The following is a 24,449-nucleotide window of genomic DNA, read 5'->3' as shown; positions in this document are numbered from 1 at the left end:
ACTTCAACCTATCCTTGCACTGATATAGTTTTTATATTACTTTGTCTACATTATTCTCTTACATGTGCATATTTATTGTATGCTGGTCTCTACACTTAATTCTTGCACTGTTGCACTGTTGGACTTACTTAATTGCACCATCAGTGATCACCATGCCATGATACTCACTCATAGAGCACCTTACAGAATTACAGGCTCAGTCCCTACCCACACAAAAAAAAGGCAATGTGTCGAGGAATTTAATCTGTGCTGTCTATGCAACCGGTCCAAAAAGTATGACCTTTGGCTTTCTACACGACACGTGCACTTATTTGGGGCAGCCGTGGCCTAGCTACTGGAGCGCTTTTGACTTGGTTCGAACCCCGACCAGTAGGCACGGCTGAAGTGCCCTTGAGCAAAGGCACCTCACTGCTCCCCGAGCGCCGCTGTTGTGTGCAGACAGCTCACTGCGCCGGGATTAGTGTGTGCTTTACCTCACTGTGTGTTCACTGTGTGCTGAGTGTGTTTCACTAATTCATAGACTGTGATAAATGCAGAGACCAAACTTCCCTCACGGGATCAAAAGAGTATACTTATCGGAACTCCCCCTATTACCGTCGGTCCAGTATTTCCGCCGTCTTGCGTGTAGGCGTGTAATATCCATTTCTATACAAACCAAGACGGCGGACTCCTACAGAAACGCAAACCCACACCATAGGTGTATCTAAATTAGCTATGTACCAAAAATAACATATACCGGGACTCGAAGAGCTGTAGTGTTGTAAGGCTGCGTGTAGAACCTACACAACCGCTTGAGGTCCAGTGGAATTTTAATTTCATGACGAGAATTCTCGGTCTAACCGTTTATGTGCCGTTGAAACGGCGTAAATAGGCGACCCATCAGGCCAGCACTATACCTCCGAGCGTGGTAAACAAAATCGGATATTTCAGGCAGTAAATGGTCCCGTTACCAAACCAGATTTTGTTCAAATCTATACACCTATGGCTACTGAAAAATGTAAGGTTCATTTAAATGTTATTTTGAAGTGTTAAAAACATCGTTGTTTTAGAATGTATCAACAAAAGTGTTGATAATTGGGGGTGTTACGATATATACTTATACGTGAGATGAACCGATGGGAGCTGTTGCAGGCGAACGCCTGCTGAGCCTGCGAGGTGTAAGCTATCATTGGCGTGTTCCACTTGCCTGCCACAGCTGGGTGCTAGCCATTATCTCATTGGACTTGGAAATCTGTACTCCCTCTGCTTCACCAGCTAACACACTCCGGCCTGCGACAACTACCGTCATGGCAGATGAGCAAGATATTATGTGTAAACTAGAAAATATAAAAGAAATAAGGTAATATCACCACGTTTTCAAATATTATGTCACATTACTTTAGAAACTTTATCGAACTTCGGATTTTCACATCTGGCTAAGAGATGGCTAGCTGACAAGTTAGCTAGCTTGCCATTGTACTCACACCTAACGTTGGGCGATATAACATTAATTGATCTGGTAATTGGCTTTGTGTTCAAGTAATTCGAGAAGCATATTCTTGGCCTTGAGTTGTCATACTGTGAACGTGCGAGATACCCAGATGTAATTCTGTCCACACCACACTGCTAACCATTAACTTAGCATGTCTACTAATCTATAATTTCCGGCTAATAATTACTGGCCATACGTTGCTTTGCTTGATATTTTCACAAATTCCTGTTCATACATGTGCCATTGTTTTCTCCCATCTGCGTTTGTGTTTGTCTGTTGACCACTTTTTTGGTAAATAGATAGCAAATTAGCTAGCCTTGTCGGTTTCATGCAAATCAGTTTACCCATTGTGATGGGATTAGTAGTAGGCCTACTACTCTAATTTAGTTTAATGCAGTGTAATTTAGTTTAATTTAGTCTAATGCAGTGTAAGTAAATCATAATTATACTGGAAGCGCAGACGTTGTAAGAGGGGCTTACTGAATATACACATGGCTGGAATATCGTTACATCTCTCTACTTTGTTACATTGACCTGTTACATTGTTGCTACACGATCATAACAAGCCCATATACTTAATAAAACGGACTCACTTGTGAAACTCCGGAAGTTCCGGGTTGTGACTAATTTAAATGGTGTGTGCAGAAATAAGACAGTACAAATGGAGAAACTCAGGTCTCGATTGAAGACTGAATTTGAGGCGTTGGAATCTGAGGAGAAGCATCTAAAGGAGTATAAACAAGAGATGGACCTTTTGCTGCAGGAGAAAATGGCCCATGTGGAGGAACTCAGGCTCATCCATGCAGATATTAACGTGGTAAGATAATTTAAAGTTACACAGATGAATCACACAAAGCTGAACATATTCAGTCATATTTTGGCAACAGGCCTATGGGTGTAGGGATAGGAGTTGTATGAGTGTGTTGATTGGTCTTTTCTGTGCTAGTGTTCTCTGCATAGTCATAAAATATAATGACAGAAGTATAGTTCACCATTTCTCCATTTAAGGGTGCAATGTATAAACAGTATAATGTGTTGTTAATCATCACAGCTCCAGAGGTTCATACTTTAAAGCAACACCAAATAACTTTCCCTCTGTCGCACGCACGCTATGTGTTTATCCAGCACCGGCTTTGCAAATAATGATGTCCACAGACAAGGTAGAATATGTTGCACGATTTATGAAAGTACGATGTATTGCGACATCAGATGCAAGTCAAATTTGTAGTTTCTTATGTCTCATTCCATCGAACTACAGATCCGCTACCCGATCTGGCAAACTTACATAGTGCGGTTATAGCCGATAGAGGGCCGCAAAGCGAATGCAGAAGTGCCGGTTACACTGTTACAAGTTGATGAACCACTGATACGATTTTGGAAACATTATTTTAAGGTACAAAAAAACTCTTTGGTGTTGCTTTAACTGTCCAGTGCATTGTTGAGAATTTCAATCAATGCATCTGCATGTTTGAGTTTACTGAAATTTATTGTCTATAGATGGAGAACACAATAAAGCAATCGGAAAATGACCTGAACAAATTGCTAGAATCAACTCGCCGACTCCATGATGAATATAAGCCTCTGAAAGAACATGTTGACGCACTGAGAAAGACACTCGGTTTACACAGACTTCCAGACCTCACTGAAGAAGAGGAAAAGTTGTCCCTGGAGTGAGTTGAATTTTGTCACATGTATTTTTTTTGTCACAATTTGTTTTTGTTTTTTTTATTTGTTTTTATTTCTTTTATTTCTGATGACTTTGTGTTGCTTTTAGCTACTTTGAAAAACAAAAAGCAGAGTGGCAGACTGAGCCTCAGGAGCCACCTATCCCAGAATCCTTGGCAGCAGCTGCTGCAGCAGCACAACAGCTTCAAGTTGCTAGGAAACAAGATTCCAGACAGACGGCCACATTTAGACAGCAGCCGCCACCCATGAAGGTACACCATGTTTACATGATTGTATAATATACAGTACAAATGTTTATTTTGTGTTCCATGGTGGGTCATTCCATCCCGCATGCACTCATAGTGATGTTGACAATACTGTGCCAGAGTTGCAAGGATTTATTAATTTAAAGGTGCTCTAAGCGATGCTGGGTAACATCACTTCTGTTGACTTTCAAAGAAAACAGAGAGCTAGCTCGCTACTTCCTCCCCCTCCCTCCTGTGCTGCTCCCGTGCAATTGAAACTCTCCTAAACGCACATATCGTCTGTGATTTTCTGTAACAGTTTGTTATGTTTTTATGGGCTAGGTTTGCCCAGGTTGTTTTTGTTGCCGTTTTTGGAGCCTGTGCTGTCCACAGAGATTGCGTTTTTTTACAGTGTATTCAGGACACAGACAGCTAGCGGTTGGTTAGGTGATGTTTGCAGTAAGTGACATAAAATGTTTTATCCTAATAAACGCGTGGCATCGCTTAGAGCACCTTTAACAGGAGTAACTTTCAAGACATCACTAATGTTTCCCATCACCACGATGGGTGGTACTCCTTCCTGCACAGCTAGTGTTAGGAAGAGAACTTCCTCAGTATTGTGTGATTATCTGGCAACAAAGTCAGTAGGATAATGGCCCAATGTGTCCTATTTATTTATGTTAACATTTAATGTTGCTCTGCAGTGCTGCCGTTGAGGTCACCCTATCTTTTACCTCCAGCATATTGACACTGCTAATGTTGCAAGTAATTTCACATACATCAAAGGACAAGGGAAATCAATTGTATTTGTAAATGCAGATATGATTTCATATTTGTCAAAACAGAATGTTGAATATTTTTCTATTTGTGTTGTACTGGCTATGTCTTAGCTTGTCCATTGTTATCTTCCCCAGGCTTGTCTCTCCTGTCATCAGCAAATTCACCGCAATGCCCCAATCTGCCCTCTATGTAAAGCAAAGAGTCGCTCACGAAACCCCAAGAAACCTAAGAGGAAACCCGACGAATGAATGAATGTTTACATTGTCTCTCGTCTTCGCTCTCCACGTAGGTTCCCTTCAGCAACACCCCAAACATACTTTTAACAATGCAGATGTACCAATAGAAAGTGAAGTAAACTGGAATTTGCATGTTTTGTTTTTCAGAGATTCAAAGGATGAAGAAAGCTTTGTTTTATGCGTTGACATTTCAGGAGATGGACCCAGAATATTTTTACTTTATTTGACCATGTATAAATACTAATTCTGAATGAAAAGGTTACCTTTGTAAATCTGTAGTTAAATACTGCAGACATTTACTGGGATCAAGTTACTTGAAAATGGGATTTGAAAGGAATTCACAAAGAACACTTTTGTTTGGTTTGTGGTTAGATATGGAGTCTTCCACAGATTAATATCGATGTGACATGTTTTGATATGTTTGGTAGCTTCTGAGATAATACAGTAGCATTTAAAGCTTTTTGAGAATGCCTTGAGTAACAGTTTACTTAGTGTTAGTGTTCATAATATGGGACACCTAAATGATGTATAATGGAAAGAATTGTCCTGATATCATGCGAGAGATACTCAGCCTTAACTCCTTTTCTAAATATACTCAGTATTGTTCTGTCCAAAGCTCCCACGTGCCACAGACAGCTTTACTGTTGTGTATACATGAACTTACATTTTGAAATATAGAAGTGCTATTATAATTTTGTTTACAAGCTCGCTGGCCAAGTAAATGTTATAAAAGACAAATGCAGAACAGAGGCCAAGACCAGTTGTAATCCCAAGAGTGGCATGGCTTTTTTTTCCGGTTATGTATTGTGTTCATATTAGTTGTTCATGCTTTTGTTTCTGCACTTTTGATGACATTATTCAAAACATTTTTTTTTTTTACATTGTTTCACCATAATCTGTCTAAAATGACTAAGTGGTCAGTATTGATAATATGCATACCTCAACACATAACGAAATACAACATGTGAAGAGTTACTTATTCCTCAACATAGAATTGTGGTTGAGTGCTCTTAAGCAAATTAAACAAAATTTACTGTGGAAAATTACCTCTTTTTATTCTATGTTGTAAAGTCAATTGATATGATCACCTTTGTCGCAAAGAAACTTAAGACATCAGAAGAAAGATTTTACATTAAGACATAACCAAGAGAAATGGAATAAACACTAAAAGTAAAACATGTACCGGTACAAACTAACAATGTAAAGTCCCAATTTGTCACTGTTCATTCAGGTGTTTTGGCCAGCAGGGGGAGCTATTTCCTCCAGGTTGAACTTAGTCCATTACATCCATATAATGCTGCCTGGATTTTTTTTTTTTTTACAAATATATCAACAGCATTATTTCTGTTTATGTCAGTCAAACTTAGGATTTCAGTCAGCTAAGGCCTGATTTTGTTTGAGTTGGATCTATTGGTTCAGTTTGAGAGCGTTAATTAGCTCTTGCGCATCTTGTTAATCTCCCACTGGGCTGTTAGGCTCTCCCCCGGTCCTGGCCACATAGACCACCCATGCCCCTGGTGTCAAGTAGATAATCTCTCTCCTCTCTCTCTCTCCATACCTGTTCTTATTCAGACCCCAATGGGGCAGTTGGGAGATAGTTGAGCTCATCTATTGTGCCTGACCCACCCCGCTGTTCGGTCCCCAACCCCCAACTCAACTCTTCACATTCACACTTCTGGTACCCAAAAGTCTTGATTTTAACACAGATATAACAGGACACAGTCCTTCATTACCAATTATTGTTTTGTGTTTCAGAAGAGGAAAAGAGGCATGACATTAGATCAAACATAAATAACAGGCTTTATTTTTTATATTTCTAATGTACACTTTAATCATTAGGAGAAATCATTTCATAGAAATGGTCATGGTGTTTCTTCTATTCAGAAGTAAAGCTCAAAAGGTCATGCTTGCTCAGAATAACACAGTTATAACAGCAAACTAGTGAAACATTACTGGACAAAATAATTAAACTAAACTGTTAGTAACCTGAGCATGTAACAATTGCGGTGAACCTCACAGAGGACCATAAGAACTTAACTGTGGTCACAATTACAGATTTATACTTTTTTAGTCACGAGGCAGCTGTCGTATGGGTCCAGATTAGCCCTCAAATGGTAAGTCCAGGGCAGATGGGCTCTGTGTGCATCGGGGCCTGATGAAATGGCTGCCCATGGGGCTGCCTGTATACAGAGTGATTGTCCAGGAAGGCTTGAGCGGTGATCATGGTGTGTTCTGGAGGCACGCTGTAGTTCAGGTACGGCTGGTAGAACTGTGCGGGCAGGTGGGATGGAGAGGGGAATTGCTGTGGGGGCTGCACCCCCAGCGCAGGGTACATATTCCCCATGGGGCCGTAGATGTTCATGGTAACATCTGACCCTGACGGCCGGGTCATGCCAGTGGACCTGCCTGCAGTGCTGGCACTGGAGCTGGAGTCTCTGGACGGGGTCAGGCTCTCTGCGGCGGCCCCTCCTGGTTCCAGGAGACTGGTCTGCGTGGGCCCACTGTGGCGCTCTGCACTCTTGGGCTTCAGGCAGTGGCAGCAGCACACAGACACCACTGTCCCGACCAGCACAAAGGACAGGAATGCACTCACCACAATCACAAATGGCAGATACGTGGGCACTGTTGGGGAGAAATTGATCATTAGGAATGGGCACCTTTTATATTGAAATACAATACTGAGGTCAAAGGTAACTACATAATATTTCTACACAATACTCCTAAAACTACATCAATTCAATGAAAGTTGAAATGTAGGCTAATTTCTTATTTAAGTTTTCCAGACGCCTTACCATTTGAAGTCATCGTCCTGACTTTGCCATTGCTGAAGTCGTCTGGATCACAGGTGCTCTGATCAAGACGGGCCTCCACGGATGTGCAGCAATATCGAAGAGTACAGGTCCCGCAGCAGTAGCGCGCTTCCTCGCCATCGTATTGCTCGGGGCACTGAAAGCCCCTGTGCCAGGTGTTGTACGAGTCCGACCAGCCATGACAATACTCCCCGGCAGCCTCCACAGCCAACGGTAGAGATATGTCCAAAAGCGTGATCAATAAACCGCAAGTCACTAATTTAGCCATGCTGTTATCTGCGAGTGGTAATTCCGTTAAAGATAGTCTTCAAGTTTGGTGAAAAGGAGAGGCAGAGTTCCAGAGTTATCCTCAGTCAATCCAAATGCGTCCTGTTTGATTTATGGTCCCAACCTACTGACACAGAGGCCTATTTATCCACACCCACCCGCGTACAGCGCCCGCCTCCGCCTGCCTGACGCCCCCTCTAACTCCAGGCTCCACTTTGCATGAAAAGGTGTGGCTGGGCGAGTGTCGGACAAATCCTTGTTTGCTCAACGAATGAGAAAATAAGACCATTGCATTAGATAACGTCAGAATAATTTACTCCACACTTACTCCACACAACTGTGTTGAGTTGTCAAACAATATACACAACAAGCTAATGTCATGATGGTATATCCAAGCTTCTCAGTAAATGCACACTATGATCTGTAATTATATGGCTATTACAACAGTCAGGGAATAGTATGGGCCCATCAATATCAACAGCTGGCAATACCTTTCACATATTTGTAGAAAACTGTATGTTTTGTACTATGGTGAAATGAAATACCTGTTGCAGCGCACAATGAGATCTAATCTCCTTACATAATTTTCCTAGACTGACCTTAAACTGAACCTTACCTTTAGGAATGGAACTTTACTCTCTATGTTTAGGACTTCTAAATCTGCCCACATAACAGAAGGCTGCAAGGAATGTACCTCCTGAGCAGACTGTCCCAAACCTAATCCCATAGCAGCTAGTTAAAGTAAATTATTTGCAAGTTAAATACCAGCAAGACAGGCTTTCCAAATTACCATCACAACCCCTGTAGAGCTGGCATTGTTTGTTAAATGCTAATGCACAGACCCTTAGACAATAGCAATTTACTGTCTTTGTGTCAGTGCTAATCTCTGTTAATAACATGATGACATGATCAGACCTATCCAGCTGCTCGGGTTTATCTCTTTCTCTCTGTGTGTGAGTATGTAGATGTCTGGGTGACGGTGTGTGTGTGTTGTGTGTGTTTGGGTGTGTGAATTGTAAATGTTAATGATTGAGTAAAACATTGAATGAAAAATTATCTCAACACTACTCCCAGTCTAAGCAATCCATTGGTGATGGTCTAATTAGAACTGCACTTGGAACTGCTGTATATCTCTGGATGTAATTACTGTGTGCCACATAAATTGTAGAACCTACATTGATTTACCTTTCAAATCTATCAGAAAGACATGTTTCTACTGTTAAATGGGGAGTGCAGACGTTCTGTGTGTTATCAGTTGATGAGGCTGGAAGGTTAAAGGGGCCCATTAGGATGATAATAGGCCGATCGATGGGTGTCCTCCCCTGCAATTAGGGAAAGCTTGATGGGCCACCCTGGAACAATACCCTCCCCCCAAACAACCTCGGCCTCCCGGGAGGAGAGTTTAGTTGGGGGAGGACAGGTGAGAGAAGTAACCCAAACATACAGTACAAACACATTTCCCTAAGCCAGGCAAGCAGAATGGTATTTGTGTGTGATTACAAATGTGTATTATTCTCATTTACACAAAGACCGTTCAGAATATTGTGTCCAAATGAAAACTGAAAAAAAGTTTACTATGCTATGTTTAGCACCGTAGATCTGTGTAATGTGTTCACTGATGTATGCATTTGCAAGTAGAGTATATGCTCTTACTCTTAAGCAACTCTTGTGCTAAAGTGACCAATGCCTTTTCAAACACAACTCAAATGTATGGAATTTTCAAAAGAGACCTAGTGCTCCTTCAAACATAGTAGGCTCAGGGAACTTTATTTTTTAGCCTTGGAATGTTCTGATGTTTTTGTTTTTTTAATCTGTCAACTTCTTTGTAGAACTTCTTTATCTGACATAGACTACACACACACACAAACACACAGATGCCAGTACACACACACACACCCACACACACCACACACAGATACAGTATATATATATACTGATAGATAGATAGATAGATAGACACAGGGAAAAGCAGAAAGAAGGTAAGGCCTGTTTCAGACTGCCTGTTTTGTGTCGGTGCTCTGGCTGCATTACAGTTGATTTTCATTTCAGACCTAGTTAACCGGTTATACTACAGCATTCATACTGCCTTTATTAGATGCTTATGAGATTTTTACCTTGTGACCTTTTCAGGCCACCTAGTATTCTCTTCTGTGGATACATTTACGCCTGCATGTCATCTAGACTACTCTGGTGTTTTTGAGCTCCTCAAACAAATTATTTGAAAATGTTGTTGGTTCCATTTCATTTGAAAACGATGGCTATGCATTTTAAAGAATTATTAGGTCTATAATTCCAAAATCGCTATAATAACTATAGCCTATAAATGTATATATAATAATATATAATTTGTTTTAAAACTAAAAACGGAATAGTGCAGATGTAGCCTGTGATCTGTTCAAGGTCTTGGATACTATGTTCTTTTAGTGTTTTTAGACCTCCCAATCAGCACTCCTTCCTTCTACTGCTGTCTTTCTAAGAGTCCTCAGACACGTGGTGCAAGGCCAGAACTGGGGCCCTAATTTGAATGATAGGCAAAGTGCATTATGCAGTCTTAAGTCTAACTAAAGATTTAATAATAGGCTAAATCAATTTGCATTGAGGCTCCGATCGGGCATACAGAATTTCAAATAAATCACTAGGAACATGAAAATGATTATGCCAACCAGAAGATGATTTGATTTACTGAAGGAGGACTTGGGTTCATTTCTAATCTTTTCCAGGATTTTATCAGTTCTTCCAAAAGAGCTTCCCTCCTGTCACAGGCCCATTCAATCAATGATGAAGTAAGCTTGAGTATATCCCCTCCTTTAAGCAAATATCGGTTCAACCTCTTTCCTTTGAAAATAAAGAAAAGGGGGAAAGACTTCCCAATCAAGGATCTTTGCCTAGGCTAGCAGGCTACTGTCTTCTGGAATCTTGGCTCGTCTCACCGAGGTGAAGTTAGTTTGATATTTGATATTCGACAGATATTATTTTTTTTTTTAATGCAGCCGGTTTCACCCCGTGTTTGCAGACAATGTACAAACAGATGACCTGTCTACTTGCTCCCAGCCGACCTACTTAGGGACCGTCTATAAAGTACCTTCGGAATTACCTTCATAGTCTTTTTTGTCTATAGCTTTGACATCATGTGACCTAGTGACTCCAAACCAATGCAGAATATTTATCCTATATGGGACTCATCAGACACACCTCTTTTTATAACCACTGTATGCACGCTGTATTTTATATTAATTGTTTAAAGAAAATACATTATTTCCCATAAGGAATGGTCTCCGTTTTTCAATACCTCGCAAGCCATGCGAACGAGGAACTCCAAACCAATGCAGAATAGTTATCCTATATGGGACTCATCAGACACACCTCTTTTTATAGCCACTGTATGCACACTGTATTTTATATTAATTTTGTTTTATTATTTATTTATTATTTATTTTGTTCATTCCAAAATCGCTATAATAACTATAGCCTATAAATGTATATATAATAATCATATATGTATGTATCATATGTATCATATAAAATACAGCGTGCACACAGTCACTATAAAAAGAGGTGTGTCTGATGAGTCCCATATAGGATAACTATTCTGCATTGGTTTGGAGTCCCTAGGTCACATGACTTGGGAGGTATTGAAAAAAAGACTATGAAGGTAATTCAAAAGGTACTTTATAGACGGTCCCTAAGTAGGTCAGCTGGGAGCAAGTAGACAGGTCATCTGTTTGTACATTGTCTGCAAACACGGGGTGAAACCGGCTGCATTAAAAAAAATTGAATATCTGTCGAATATCCGAATATCAAATATCAAACTAACTTCACCTCGGTGCTCAACCCTGGCTGACTTGAACGATGTAAAATAAACGCTGTCTGACTGTCAGCTTCCAAAACAATGTTTTGAAGAATGCCAGCAAAATACCGAGATGCCAGAATACAGTGTTAAAGTCAAAGATCCTTGATTACCAACTCTCTTTCTCCCCTCTCACTTTTTTGGCTTTTCAAAACATATACACCGTAAAATTCCCGTTACGTCTGATGACCTGAGTTCTCGCGTGATTTAGACAAGTCATGTGATCAAATGGCTCCTAGATAGGAAATATCATACCGAGATGATTTCTTGAGGAAATGGGCACAGCGAATGAGATAGTCCTCAGTTGTACCAAGCAAATTTGGCAACATTTCAAGATTTACCTATGTTTTGAATGACGGACCACAAAATATACCACGACGAAAAATGGAGCACATAATAACACCAAAGGTAGGCTGTTTTGAATGCAGTTTGGGGAAGACTGTCACTTTTTGTTAGTTGCCATGCAACTGGTGAACATATGTCAGCAGCTATCCAAGTTAGTGAGCTAGCCAGGTACCGTAGCTTGACACCTTTCCGGAAAATTAATTTAAAAAAAGGCACTTAATTGGAATTTTGTGGCTTTTGTTTTTGGAGATCGTCCTTGTCGTGGTCAAAGTCAAAAAATGCACTGGTACATCATTTTACAGGATGCTCGAGAGTTCATTTATAAAACACTGACAGCATGTTGATTGTCATATTTAGCTACTCTACCTAGAACATTGTTATTAACGTTGGTGAATTTTAAATATGCTTCATCGATCTGTCTGAATATGTAATCAAGTTTATTTTCAAATAACTTAGATGACATGTCTGATGTAGTAGGTTGAGTGAGACAAGGTGTAAACAGCATGTTAGGAAGGCATCTGTGGTTCATGTGACACGGCGGTTTACATGTTTTAATAAGTAAACCATATCTGTTGGGTTGTTTCAGAGTATGCCTAACGACAGTTAGTGTTCTTTGTAGGCTGTTCAAGGCAGAGGATATGAATTGCTGCATGTCAGCATAGTCAGAGGAAGCCTTGGCGCATTCCATCCCAGCAATGAAGCAGTGCTATTAACTCATTCGTGTCCGTCATTGCACCTGGAGATATTTGGAACATTGGCAATCTGCGAGAAAAGTGTGTTAATAAAATTCAAAGAAATTTTGGATTAAACAAGACTAGCCTAGTTCTCCTGTGTTCATAAAACAACAAAACAGAATGTACGTGCAGCCAGGCTACCACTGGGGTGTTTCAAAATAGGAGCGTCAGGTCTTGGGATCAACCCTCAATCTCCCTTCCTCTTTTCCTGTTAGGCCTGCAGTATTCTTAAATTACAGGCATTGTTCAGTTTGGGTCCGAGGGGAGTTTGTCTGCCTGATTCTAAACAGACCGTCATTTTAGACATCTCAAACCATTTTCCCAGGAGTGCTAGTGTCTGAGAGACCTGATACAGGCTTGTTAGGGTGAGCTGTCTTACATGTCCAGCTTGTGATATCTCTTTATGGGTCCTTAGCCTATACTTTCCCACTTAAAAGTCCCTGGAATTAAAAGAAAGGCAAAAATAGCATGATACAAGGAAGTTTATTGTCACATGCATATAGTTACTGGAAGTAAGAAATGCAGTAAAATTATGTCTGGTGTCAGCCTATTTGTGCATTTATGAGGGGGGGGGGGGGGGGTAAAAAGTGCAGTAGAAGAGGGGTTTAGTAGATTAAGTGGCAAGGGCTGCATAAGAAAGGTGGGGGAGGATTGGGATTGGGGGGGGGCACCAACAAGGAGCACCCAAGAGCAACAGGGGCAAGGAAAAACTCCCTTACCAAGGAAGAAACCTTGGACAGATCCACGGCTCAAGGGGCTAACCCAACTGCCAGGGGTCTTGGTGTGTGTGTTGGGGGGATGACAGGGGAGATGGGATAGTGTGCTGTGTATGTGGGGAGAGGGCAGCGTGCAATATGTGTGTTGGAGAAGCTTCCTCATGAGACAATGTGCTGTGTATTAGGGGGGGGGGGGGCATTGTACTGCAAGTATGGTGAAGGGACTTACTATTGCAGAGTACTGTATGTATGATGTATGTGAGTGATGACCGTGAAGATGTGGGCGGGAGGGGAGTGGAGCAGTGACTGTGTGTGTGTAGTGTGTGTGGGTAGGTAGGTGGGGGCAGTGTGCTGTAAGTATGTAGAGGATGTGTGTTGGAGAAGATCCTGAAGACAATGTGCTGTGTATGTAGGGGGGGGGGGGGGGGGCAGTGTGCAGCAAGTATGTAGAGGAGGCTTACTGTAGCAAGCAGTGTGCTGTATGTATGTGAGGTGATGACAGTGATGATGTAAGTGTGTGTGTTGGGGATGGGGGTGGGGTAGGGGGTGGGGGGGGGCAGAGCAGAAAGGCTAGGCAATCAAGGACATGGGGTAGATAGATGGAGGAGAAATCAAAAATAATAAATAAAAAGTTCTATGGAGATGTGCAAAAGTTGGAGAAAGTCAGATATGTGTGTGTGTGTGTGTGTGTTGACGTGTGATGAAATAAGAAAATAAATAAAAGGTCTGTAGCATAGGGAGAGGGATGTAAAAGTGCTAAAAGTCATGTAGGTGTGTTCCCAATTCAGAGTTGGGAAATGTTTGAGAGTGCTGAGGAGTGAATGTGTGCAAAGTCAGTATAGTGTGAGTTCAGAGTTCGGATGGCCTGGGGATAAACTTCTCCTGAGTCTCTCAGTTCTGGCTTTGTGACTACATAGGCGTCTTCTTGATTTCAGCGGTAGGAATAATCCATTGTTAGGATGAGAAGAGTCCTTCAGAATCTTTTGGGCTCTTAGGATTACTCTTCTGGAATAGATATCTTGTAGAGCAGGGAGTTGAGTTCTTATAGTACGTTCAGCTGAGCGCACTACTCTCTGCAGAGTACTACAATCTCTAACTGTGGAGTTCCCATACCAGGTGATGATGCTACCAGTTAGAACACTCTCAACCGCTGAAGTGTAGAAGGCCTTCATGATGGATGTAGAAACTTTGAATTTCCTTAGCTGACGAAGGAAGTAGAGTCGTTGTCTGGACTTCTTCAGAACATTCAGAACATGATGACACTTAAAACATGATTTTCACACAGTTCCTCACAGCACACTATGAGCTAAATGAAGTAAAGTATTCAAGTTGCTACACGGTATTATTAGGATAGACCTATTATTAAGAAGGGGTATTGGCAGTTCTATTCTATTTCATCACCTTAAAAAAAAAGAGCAGAGCATATCCGGATGAAAATGACATGACCTATTTCTACAAGTGTGCAGTGCACTTGCGATTATTAGACTACCAGATTAGTTAAGCAACTAAGTAAAAGCGCAGCAGTCTGGTCAGTTTGCAAATGTTGCACAGGTTAAACAAAGGTTGTTTACAACATTTAGTTAGGATTGGACTTCAAAAACCACATAATACCACATGGATCATGTATTAGTGTATGCATAATACAGTATGTTTATGTCAGAGTGTACTCTATGTAAAGTAAAAGTCTGCCTTAATGATTTCTTCCAATAGACTAAATATTGTCCTTTTTATTGTGGTGTAGGTAGAACATGTGAAGCTGCTTGATAGATATGCTACCAAGAAATCAGCCACTGGTACCATCTACCTGACTGCCACTCACCTCATCTATGTGGAAACATCGAACAACACAAGACAGGAAACCTGGGTATTGTATTATTGTATGATATTGATGACAAAAAAAGTGTCAAGAAATACTTAAATAGTCTGCACACTTCTTGATTTTGTGTTTATTTTGTCATGCTTATCAGCCAAGCACAACAAAATAAACACGAAAAAGGGAAGAATCAAGAAGTATGAAGACTTTTTAAGTATTTCTCCACCTGTTCTCATGTCTCATTTGTTTCCTCCTGCTGTGGTGCAGATTCTGCACCATCATATTTCCTCGTTGGAGAAGCTTCCTCTGACCACCTCTGGCTGTCCGCTGGTCATCCGATGCAAGACATTCCACCAGCTACACCTCCTGCTGCCCCGAGAGAGAGAGTGCCAGGATGTCTACCAGTCACTGCTGCGCTTGTCTCAGCCAGGTAATAGCCTACACACACACACACACAGATAGTGATGCTCTCCATGATTTTGTAGGCTCAGCTCAGTTCAGTTAGAGACTGAGAAGGTAGTGTTGCAATAAAAATGATTCTGCATACTTGCATGCAATCTGTATTTGTTTATTAAGAAACGTCTGCTGCAGTTTGTTGTGTGCAACATAGATACAGTATGGGATGAGTAATTAGTACAGACATACAGTATATAACATGTACAACATAGGTCAGTGTCCTTCTTTTGTTGTCTTCAGGTTGAGTCCTTGTTGACTAGCTTGGCGTTCACGGAGTCCAGTAACACACCATTTGGATTTGATCATGGGGCATGTTCCAACCTAGCCTGGAAGCCAGCCTGAATAAATTCAATATTGAGGATTTCAAATGCCTTAATCACTGTTTTTTTTTTCATCTAGTAAAAAGCACAACAAGTTCATAAAGTTACTGCTCTGTCATTATATTTTATAACAGACACAATAGCGAAATTTAAACATCTGGCTTCTCCACTGGCAATGATTTTGTTGTAAACTAAATCAACTCAAGCAGACTCGGGTCACATGGATGACTGCTTCACTGTTGTTCAACAGTCCATCATCATATAAAGTATGATAAATATTGTTTTTATTGTTGAAAGGGTCAATAAAGGCCATATAAAGATTGGCCCAAACACATCTTAACCGGGCTTGTTATACGGCTCTTCACAATGCTAGTAGAACGTTCCATTGACTTGAATGGGATTTCCCAACGTTTTACGGTAAAATATTTTCATGTAATTACCGCTGCAAACATATAATTACCGCTGTCAATGGCAATGGGTTTTGTGCTGCTGATTTAAGTTTTTCATATCACTCCGCAAGTAGACCGCTTTTGTCACTTCTTGCATTGGAACTTTATTCAAAAGTGAAAGCAGATGGTTGATCAGCTGTGTTCTAAAGAATGTTGGATTGGAAGTTTAGCGTGTGTTGCGAACTATTTGTTTCTCAGCAAAAGCCACGATGAAACGGTAACAAATATGTGTAAAGAGACATATCGTGGAGTTTATTTTTTCGTTTTGGCAAGTAGCCGTATAATAAGCGGGATAATGTATAGAACGCCGGTCATTATTGGGAAAATATTGTCCTAATGACCGGCGTTCTATAAATTATCCCTTACATATAGACTTCTCAATGGAGCGACTTTAGACCCAATTTGTGGGCGGGGTACATTTGGGTTGGCTTCCAGGCTGCTTGTTGACTGAAGTGCACGTAACTGTTGAAGTAAATTCCTCTGACTCATTTTCTCATTTTCCTGGACACACACACACACACACACACACACACACACACACTCTTCAGCACTCAGACAACAGTGAACCCAATCTTTGTGTGTGTTTCAGTGAAGCTCGACGAACTCTATGCATTTCTTTACAACCCCAAACAAAATGAGGAGGAGAGGAGAGAAGGCTGGACCACCGTGGATTTGGCCACAGATTTCAGAAGAATGGGTTTGCCTAACGACCACTGGGAAACTACTGAACTCAATAAGGACTATAAGGTAGTGTGTTCCTCTTTCTGCATTATTCATTGCTCTCTCTTCCTTAGAAATTATGTCTGATCATAATTATCTCTGTAGTTATAATTAAATGTGATGGAGGTGCTATGTACTTTACCTCTGAGTCAGTGTCACAAAACAGGTCATTCTCAGTTTTGTAGTGATGTTAGGATATCAAAGGTTAGGTTGTTAGATAGGAAGTAGTTGTGGTCTGTAACATAGGTAACTTGAAATATATTGGTATTGTGGCACATTTTTTTGAGTAACCCACAGCTTCCTGTTTATTCTCAACATCTGACACTTTTATGTAACTGTCGTAGATTTTTATTTGAGAGGTCCTGGGTTGTGTCTTTCGCCTCGTCATTTGATCTCCTTTCATGTCACCCTCTTTGTCTCTTCAGATGTGTAGCACATATCCGTCGATGCTGGCAGTGCCCAAAGGTGCCAGCCAGGCCACTATACTGGGCAGTGCCAAATTCAGGAGTAGGGGAAGGTTACCTGCCCTATCCTACTTTCACAAAGACTCCAAGGTGAGTGCCAATGCAGACCTCTCAGGTGGAGGACATGACATGGCATGTTGATAAAGAATAAATGGAGATGTAACGGAAGCCTGCTAGCTTAGCTGTGCGTGTAGAACGTTGGTAAACCTCACTCTCCGACACCTCAAGAGTGCTGCTGGCATGCGAGCTAGTAGCCTGGGCTTTTAGCTCAATTGTCCGCACGCTCGACTCCCGATCCGAGGTGCTGCTGTTCGCGGGTTCAAGTCCGGGCATGTGCAGGGCTGAATCGCGCAGGTTTAACACAACGCAGGTTTAACACAACGCAGGTTACACAGACACCGACATTGTGAAATGTTACAAGGGAAATGACCTCAATGTTACCTGAAAAGAACCCTTTTAACTCCATATCACCTGCTGTCAACTGTTGGATGTTTTGAATATCCAAGTTCTTTAAATCAGTCTGACATCTTGAAAGCTCCGGTTCTCTCATTTGAAATGCTGATGCTTATCACAGGATGACTGCAGCTCTGTCAGTGAAGTGTTGATGTGTAGGACTGTAAGCAGTCCCTATTAATAGTTAACCTGAGGCCCTGCTATCAAAACACACATACCACAGTCTACATTTAACCTAATAGCATTTGCAGACTGAAGACTGTTTGTAACCTGTCTTAGATGTAGTAGTTAATGTGGAGTAGCAATTAAGTAGTTAATGTTGTTTGAATGGCTGGAAGTGTATTGCAGTGTGTTACTATATATATATATATATATATATATATATATATATATATATATAAACACAGCAAAATAAGGTCACTTGAATTACATGATCATGGGTGATGGACATGATTTAAAAGTAAAAACCCACCACTTTCGACGAGCATACTCACTGTGATTTGATTGCTTATGACTGCACTAGTTGTTATTTTATTATTATGTTAATTATATTTGTATATGTACATGTGAAGTGACCTAGGGTGTCATGAAAGACACTTTGCAATAAAATGTATCATTATTAATGCTATTATTATTATTATTATTATTATTTGTTGGTTTGTAGGCCGCTATCTGTCGCTGCAGCCAGCCTTTGTCAGGCTTCAGCGCTCGGTGTCTGGAGGATGAGCAGATGCTCGAGGCCATCCGCCAGGCAAACCCCAACTCCCCCTTCATGTACGTGGTGGACACCAGACCTAAGGTAGCACTCACAGCCTCCCTCAACCTGTTTGGGAATGCGAGAACTGGGCAGTCAGTGGGACACTGCACAGACCCGTTTAGCTTTAAGGGAATCAGTATGGACAATAGCAGATAAGCACTCACACTAGGTGGTATGTTTCTAAATGCAGTCGTAATTGATGAGCTGCTGGAATGCTCAGATTTGTCTGTTGATGACAGATAACCAGTTGGTTACCTTTTTTGTTTTTACCAAATGCCTTGTTAAATGAACATACAGTGTATATTGCATTGTAAGGAACCTATTTTAGAGGTATTTATGAATCCTTTGCATAGCTAACACCTCTCCTGTTTTCCTCAGCTGAATGCCATGGCCAATCGAGCTGCAGGGAAAGGTTATGAGAATGAGGACAACTACTCAAATATACGATTCAACTTCCAGGGCATTGAGAACATTCATGTTATGAGAAACAGTCTCCAAAAACTGCTTGAAGGTATTTGTTTTTTGCGTTTATCACATTTATTTTTGCAGACAGTTTTTGCAAACTCTTTATTAGGGTCATATGATCAGCACACCACTATATTGGGGGAAATCATTTACAGGAAATTCCTTCAAACGTGGACACAGAAGTGTTGGCCACTGTTTAATAGGCTCCTATATGTTGGACTTTGCCTTTATTTTGTCCTTTCTTTTTGGTTACAGCTAGCTGTATGATGGTTAGTCAAATGCAATGCTGTAGTAAGTGTATGTAATTGTAAATTAGCATATCAAACAATATATCCATTTCCTTACTGTCTGCCTACAAAGCATTTTCTGGCTGCATGTGGATTTCCCAAGCACAGTCAGAAGATAAGCTCCTTTTGCTGATCTGATAAGGCACTGCAGGCTGACACTTACCAGGGTAGAGAAAACATCATGGCCAAACTATGGAGTATTTTTCACAAATATAGTACATGTAGTAGTCAACAAGCACATTGCGTGTGTTTTTTTCTCATGTAGAAAAATGCTGTCTTTTGTGGTGTTAGCCACAGGCTTTGGCCAGTCGAGCGGTTCTCTGAAGCAGCCGTTCCAGAGGTATTTAGGCCTCTGTCCTTTAAGCCCTCTGGCTGACTGGGTTAGTCATGTTGCTCATTGTCTGGTGTTCACTTCTGATGGGGGTCTCTTGTAGCTGAATAGGTTCTCTTTAAAAAAAAAAAATCTTTCTGTAACATACTAGCTTAAATGTGCTATGTGGTGTTTTGTTTGTTTGTTAAAACCTAGAATTTGAAGTTTTGACGTCATTTCAAAAAAGCCTGTGTTCCATGTAGTCGCACTATCCGCTGAAGTTGGCATGCAAACTAATACCATGTTGTACTCTATGTGACCGCTGTACACAACGCAAGTCAATGCAAGAGTGCCATGTGACCACTTGAAGGTTACAGAACTCCACATAGCTCTGTTGTCTCTTTGTATCCCATAGCTTATAATGTTGTTCTTGCTATGTGTTTCTGGTCTTAGTTTGTGCAATGAAGTCTCCTTCGATGAGTGACTATCTGACTGGACTGGAGAACTCGGGCTGGCTCAGACACATAAAGGCTGTGCTGGATGCGGGGGTGTTTTTAGCTAAGGTACTGAAACTAATGTTGTGGTTTTACATACACTCCTGTGCTTTGTTGATGTAAAGTAGACTAAAGGAGGTTAGAGATGAGAAAAAAAAGCCTTTAGAATATCTATATTAATGTATTTTTAGTGTTTGTTTTCAACAACAATACGTTGCATGTTTAAACCAGGACCCTCCTAAATTGCTCTCTGACTTAAGGGCTTTGTTGCCCAGGTGGATGCTACAGTACACATTGGTGGTGGTTAGTGAGGTTCTCGCTTCACTGTGAAGCGCTTTAGGTGTCCTGAAAAGTGCTATATAAATACAGTGTGTGTGTTTGTTGCTTTGCAGGCAGTGAGCGATGAAAAGGCCAGTGTGCTGGTGCACTGTTCTGACGGCTGGGACCGCACGGCGCAGGTCTGCTCTGTGGCCGGCATCCTCCTGGACCCGTACTACCGCACCATCAAAGGCTTCATGGTAAGGGAGGCCCCCTTCTCCAATAGCTAATTCTAGTAGCTATTTATTCATTTGTGTGTGTGTGTGTGTGCATGTGTGTGTGCGTGTGCGTGATTGTTTGACCTTTTTACTCACACATCCATAATCATATCCCATATTACCTCCCTACAAATTTTGACTGCACTCACCACTAATGTATGACCACTGTTTAATTGTATTTCCTTCAAGGTGTTAATAGAAAAAGAATGGATCTCCATGGGTCATAAGTTCACACAAAGGTAAGTAGAGTGTATGCATTTCCATTTTTGGAGCTCAATGACTCATGAATCCATCACTATTGAAATATGCAGTGTTACTCACACATGCTGGGACGTTTGCAGGTGCGGGCACTTGGACGGCGACCCAAAAGAGGTGTCTCCTGTCTTCACACAGTTCATTGAGTGCGTGTGGCAGCTTACAGAGCAGTTTCCCTGCGTGTTCGAGTTCAACGAGAGGTTCCTCATCAACATCCACGACAACATATATGGCTGCCAGTATGGAAACTTCATCGGAAACTGTGAGAAGGAGAGACGGGAGATACGGTGAGAACGCCTGCTGGCACACAACATATAACAGTTTGTATATTTTAGATCTGGCTTCTGGATTGTGAAACTGTTTTTTTCTTCATGGTCCTCCTCAGGCTTCAGGAAAGGACGTTCTCTCTCTGGCCGTTCTTGCTAGAGCAGGAGAAGCAGTACAGAAACCCGCTTTACAAACGGAAGACCGGCACACTGAGACCAAACACTCTACCTTTGCATTTCAAGTATGTGATTAAATCTGTACACAACATCAAAGATCTGAATTGTGCTCTGTTCAGTTCTGGCAGCCTTTACAACCTCTATACACAAGAAAAACAATTCTACGCATTGTTCTTTGTAGGTTTTGGTGTGGCATGTACAACCACTATGAAAAGGGCATGCACCCGAAACAGTCTGTGTTGGATCAACTGCTCTCCTACACCCAGAAGAAGGCTGATGGGGAGAAAAATATGTTGGATCTACAGAGGGTTAGTAGAATTCTGGTAAATGTAGTCTGTTAGCATGTTTTTGTGAATACTGTTTTTAAATTCAATCCCATTTCGATGTTTCCCTGTTGTAGCAATTAGCGGTTGCTGATGGAGTCCTGCCAGCTAGACCAATTGGATCACCTACAATGCAATGCAGCCAATCACTGTCTACTCCTACACCACCTTTTAACCAATCATCCGGTGATGTCCCCTGCTTGAAAAACGGTACGGGTGAGGACGCTGGCTCGGGTGGTGAATGCACCAACGGAACACAGCCGGAGGATTTCCCAGACTCCGAATCTGACATGACTGTCCAAAACGGGTAAAGCTGTCGCAGTGGACTACCAGGATCTGAAAGAGGACGTGCTGGGTTCCTCTTAAAGCTCCATGGTGACAGAGCAGGCGCATTGAGTAAGGTGTACGAGGGCTGCGAGCCAGTGAAGCACATGCCCCAGTATGCTGGGAAATAAATAGCACTCACTTCTGAAAGGAGCGACTGTCAGGTGTTTTAAAAAGCCTCTAGCCTTTTACGAGTGGTGCACCTGTTAAGGGGATCGGGAACACAAGCTCATATTTCAGCATTTATGCTCCACATGATCAATATTTTGATAACTGAGAAATATCTCAGCTCTCCCGTTCATTGGGTCCTCAGACTGCATTAAGAATCCATCTTCAAAGGGGTTCCTTAATAAGTCAATCAATAATTTTATAGCAAGGCAATAATATTCCTTGTATTCCTTGATTCAGTATCCTCACTTGGTGACACTTTAAATGCGGCCAGTTGGTCTCAGAGCAATGTCCACAGTGTCATATTTCTGTGAAAACCACTATCAAATTGCCTAGTTGCCATTTCACAAGGAATGCTGTGTAAAAAAAAGAGAAAAGGATCAAATCCAATTGTCAGTCACTATTAGTGTTTGTTTGTTTTTTTTATGGTGATTTTTGTACATTGTGTTTTTTTATCCGTTTCACAAAAATGTTTAAATATATTTGTTATTCAAAGTTTATTCATGCGCTAATATATTGCTAGGGTTGAAAAGGGAATTGAAACTGCAATACTAGTGTTTCCTGTTGGCCAAAGAAGCAAAGCACTGCCTTGGTGGAACAAATGTGTTTTTGAGGATGTATCGAAGTGCCATTAATGTTAATTTCAATCTGATGTCTCCAGTGGAATATGTACTACAACTAGAATTAGGGCTCAGAACACTGGTTGAATGCATATGAGGGACCAATGACTGTTTTATAAAGCTTCAGTTCGTACTGATAATAACACTGTCTGTTTGATTGAGAAATTCTGGATGAGTCCTTTTTTTTGTTTGCTGGTTGGCTACTGCTACTTAACAGGATGTAAATCAAACCAACCTTCCTCTGTAAGAACTGTTACAAGCACATCTGTTGATTTCACTGCTGCTTTTGTGCATGAATTCTGTATGTTCCGAAGCTTTTTTCGCCCTGGAGTGGGGTGGGGTGGGGGCTGTCAGCATGTTTACGCCATTGGTAGATAGCTAGCTCCAGATTTTTGACTTCTCCCCATATTTGTGATAAAATCTTCACCAGCCCAGAAATTGATTAGGCAGATTGTTGGAAGGTAGATTTTCAAAAGGGAACCAGACATAGGCTGTGGCTGTTGCTATGTGAGATGGGAGATCTTTGTGATGATGTCCAACAGTCTGCCACCATTTAAAAAGGGATATTTTGACTGAAGTCTGTTCATTTATCTCTGTCTTTGTCACTCCATCTTTCCACGTCTGGAATATTTTGCATACCTCTGCCACACTTGTCAATTCAAGTCCTGGGGAACATTAAGGGAATGTTGCTGAAGTTCAGAGCAATGGCTTTTTTGGTTGTTGAAAATAAAAAAGGGTCTATTTTGTATGTATCATTTAATGTATAATTGTACAGTATGTAGTTACTTTTTGCATTGTACTCGTCTACATTTTCAGGATATGCATACCTTTTGGTAACACCATTCCGTTAACTGTGTCTGGTATGCCTGTATCGACCAATTCTGTGGAAATACTCCTTGAAAAGTATGCTGCTGTACATTCTGTTTTTAAAACAAGTTGTGTATCTGGATCAACAAATTTGGGCTTTGTGACCCCCCCTCCCTTTTAAAAAAAATAAAAAAATAATGTTCATATGAATATGTTCATACAAATGAAATTATATGATTTTATTCATAATTCATATGTCATGCTTATGTAAGATTGATGAGCACATAGTGGCACTGTGTGATTCAGGATTCATTGATTCAGGATTCTCCCCTTTATCAGAATAAAGTGTTTATGAATGGTTGTGTGTACATTCCGAACAGAAGCCAGAATTTGGGGATTTTGTATGTTTATTTTTACGTTTATAGGCCTATGGTAACATTTGTGGCACATGTTGGCAAGTATTGTTTCTTCTATGTCTTTTTGTGGCAGCGGCATGAGGCAAGCTCATTTATCAGATCAATCAATAAACAGAACATGGCTAGTCCTGTGGACCAAAGTAGTAGTTTTTTTGTTGTTGTCATGTTTTTTTTTTATAAATTTTTTTAACATTTCTGCAAAGGTTTGCTATTGTCACTGTTTGATATCTGTGATTTTCATTTTAAAAAGCTTATTCTGAATGAACCTTTTCATTTAAATTAATTATAGACTGTTTTTTAATGATAACTATTTTCAAGCTGTAAGGAAAATAAAGAAAATTCAGATGCACTACCAATCAAGTTTAGAGACACTTAGAAATTTCCATTCCACTCCATTATAGACAGAATACCAGCTGAGATCATTTGCATTTTTTTTACTCCGGGTATAGTTTT

General features: G+C 40.9%; 3 protein-coding genes across 3 annotated transcripts; 2 read left to right on the top strand and 1 right to left on the bottom strand.

The window, feature by feature from the left end:
* Positions 1-1,051: 1,051 nt before the first annotated feature.
* On the top strand, positions 1,052-5,553 carry zc4h2 (zinc finger, C4H2 domain containing). Its single transcript, XM_042093713.1, has 6 exons — positions 1,052-1,339; positions 2,117-2,288; positions 2,969-3,141; positions 3,246-3,408; positions 4,296-4,446; positions 4,545-5,553. Exons 1-5 carry the CDS (start codon positions 1,116-1,118, stop codon positions 4,407-4,409), a joined length of 846 nt encoding a protein of 281 aa, XP_041949647.1. The 5' UTR covers positions 1,052-1,115; the 3' UTR covers positions 4,410-4,446; positions 4,545-5,553.
* A 625-nt stretch (positions 5,554-6,178) lies between these two features.
* shisa2a (shisa family member 2a) lies at positions 6,179-8,681 on the bottom strand. The gene is made up of 2 exons (XM_042093104.1): positions 7,190-8,681; positions 6,179-7,019 (listed from the first exon to the last, which is right to left on the bottom strand). Exons 1-2 carry the CDS (start codon positions 7,473-7,475, stop codon positions 6,505-6,507), a joined length of 801 nt encoding a protein of 266 aa, XP_041949038.1. The 5' UTR covers positions 7,476-8,681; the 3' UTR covers positions 6,179-6,504.
* A 2,653-nt stretch (positions 8,682-11,334) lies between these two features.
* mtmr8 (myotubularin related protein 8) lies at positions 11,335-24,142 on the top strand. The gene is made up of 14 exons (XM_042093095.1): positions 11,335-11,729; positions 14,858-14,980; positions 15,197-15,359; positions 16,744-16,901; positions 17,300-17,428; positions 18,456-18,590; positions 18,927-19,059; positions 20,064-20,173; positions 20,497-20,622; positions 20,830-20,879; positions 20,982-21,182; positions 21,281-21,403; positions 21,520-21,646; positions 21,739-24,142. Exons 1-14 carry the CDS (start codon positions 11,706-11,708, stop codon positions 21,970-21,972), a joined length of 1,836 nt encoding a protein of 611 aa, XP_041949029.1. The 5' UTR covers positions 11,335-11,705; the 3' UTR covers positions 21,973-24,142.
* Positions 24,143-24,449: the final 307 nt, after the last annotated feature.

This window comes from Alosa sapidissima, chromosome 5 (genome assembly GCF_018492685.1).
Source record: "Alosa sapidissima isolate fAloSap1 chromosome 5, fAloSap1.pri, whole genome shotgun sequence".
Classification (NCBI taxonomy): Eukaryota; Metazoa; Chordata; class Actinopteri; order Clupeiformes; family Clupeidae; genus Alosa; species Alosa sapidissima.
The sequence above is the reverse complement of the archived record's forward strand: the minus strand, read 5'-3'. Positions and strand labels throughout refer to the sequence as shown.

Bases quoted from the DNA above. Each gene is read 5' to 3' on its own strand.
- mtmr8 (XM_042093095.1), top strand. From the start codon at position 11,706: ATGGAGCACATAATAACACCAAAG. The intron at 16,902-17,299 runs GTAGTGTGTTCC...TTGTCTCTTCAG, and splicing joins AACTCAATAAGGACTATAAG to ATGTGTAGCACATATCCGTC. The intron at 17,429-18,455 runs GTGAGTGCCAAT...GTTGGTTTGTAG, and splicing joins ACTTTCACAAAGACTCCAAG to GCCGCTATCTGTCGCTGCAG.
- zc4h2 (XM_042093713.1), top strand. From the start codon at position 1,116: ATGGGAGCTGTTGCAGGCGAACGCCTGCTGAGCCTGCGAGGTGTAAGC. The intron at 2,289-2,968 runs GTAAGATAATTT...TATTGTCTATAG, and splicing joins TCCATGCAGATATTAACGTG to ATGGAGAACACAATAAAGCA. The intron at 3,142-3,245 runs GTGAGTTGAATT...TGTTGCTTTTAG, and splicing joins GAGGAAAAGTTGTCCCTGGA to CTACTTTGAAAAACAAAAAG.
- shisa2a (XM_042093104.1), bottom strand. From the start codon at position 7,475: ATGGCTAAATTAGTGACTTGCGGTTTATTGATCACGCTTTTGGACATA. The intron at 7,020-7,189 runs GTAAGGCGTCTG...TCTCCCCAACAG, and splicing joins CAGGACGATGACTTCAAATG to TGCCCACGTATCTGCCATTT.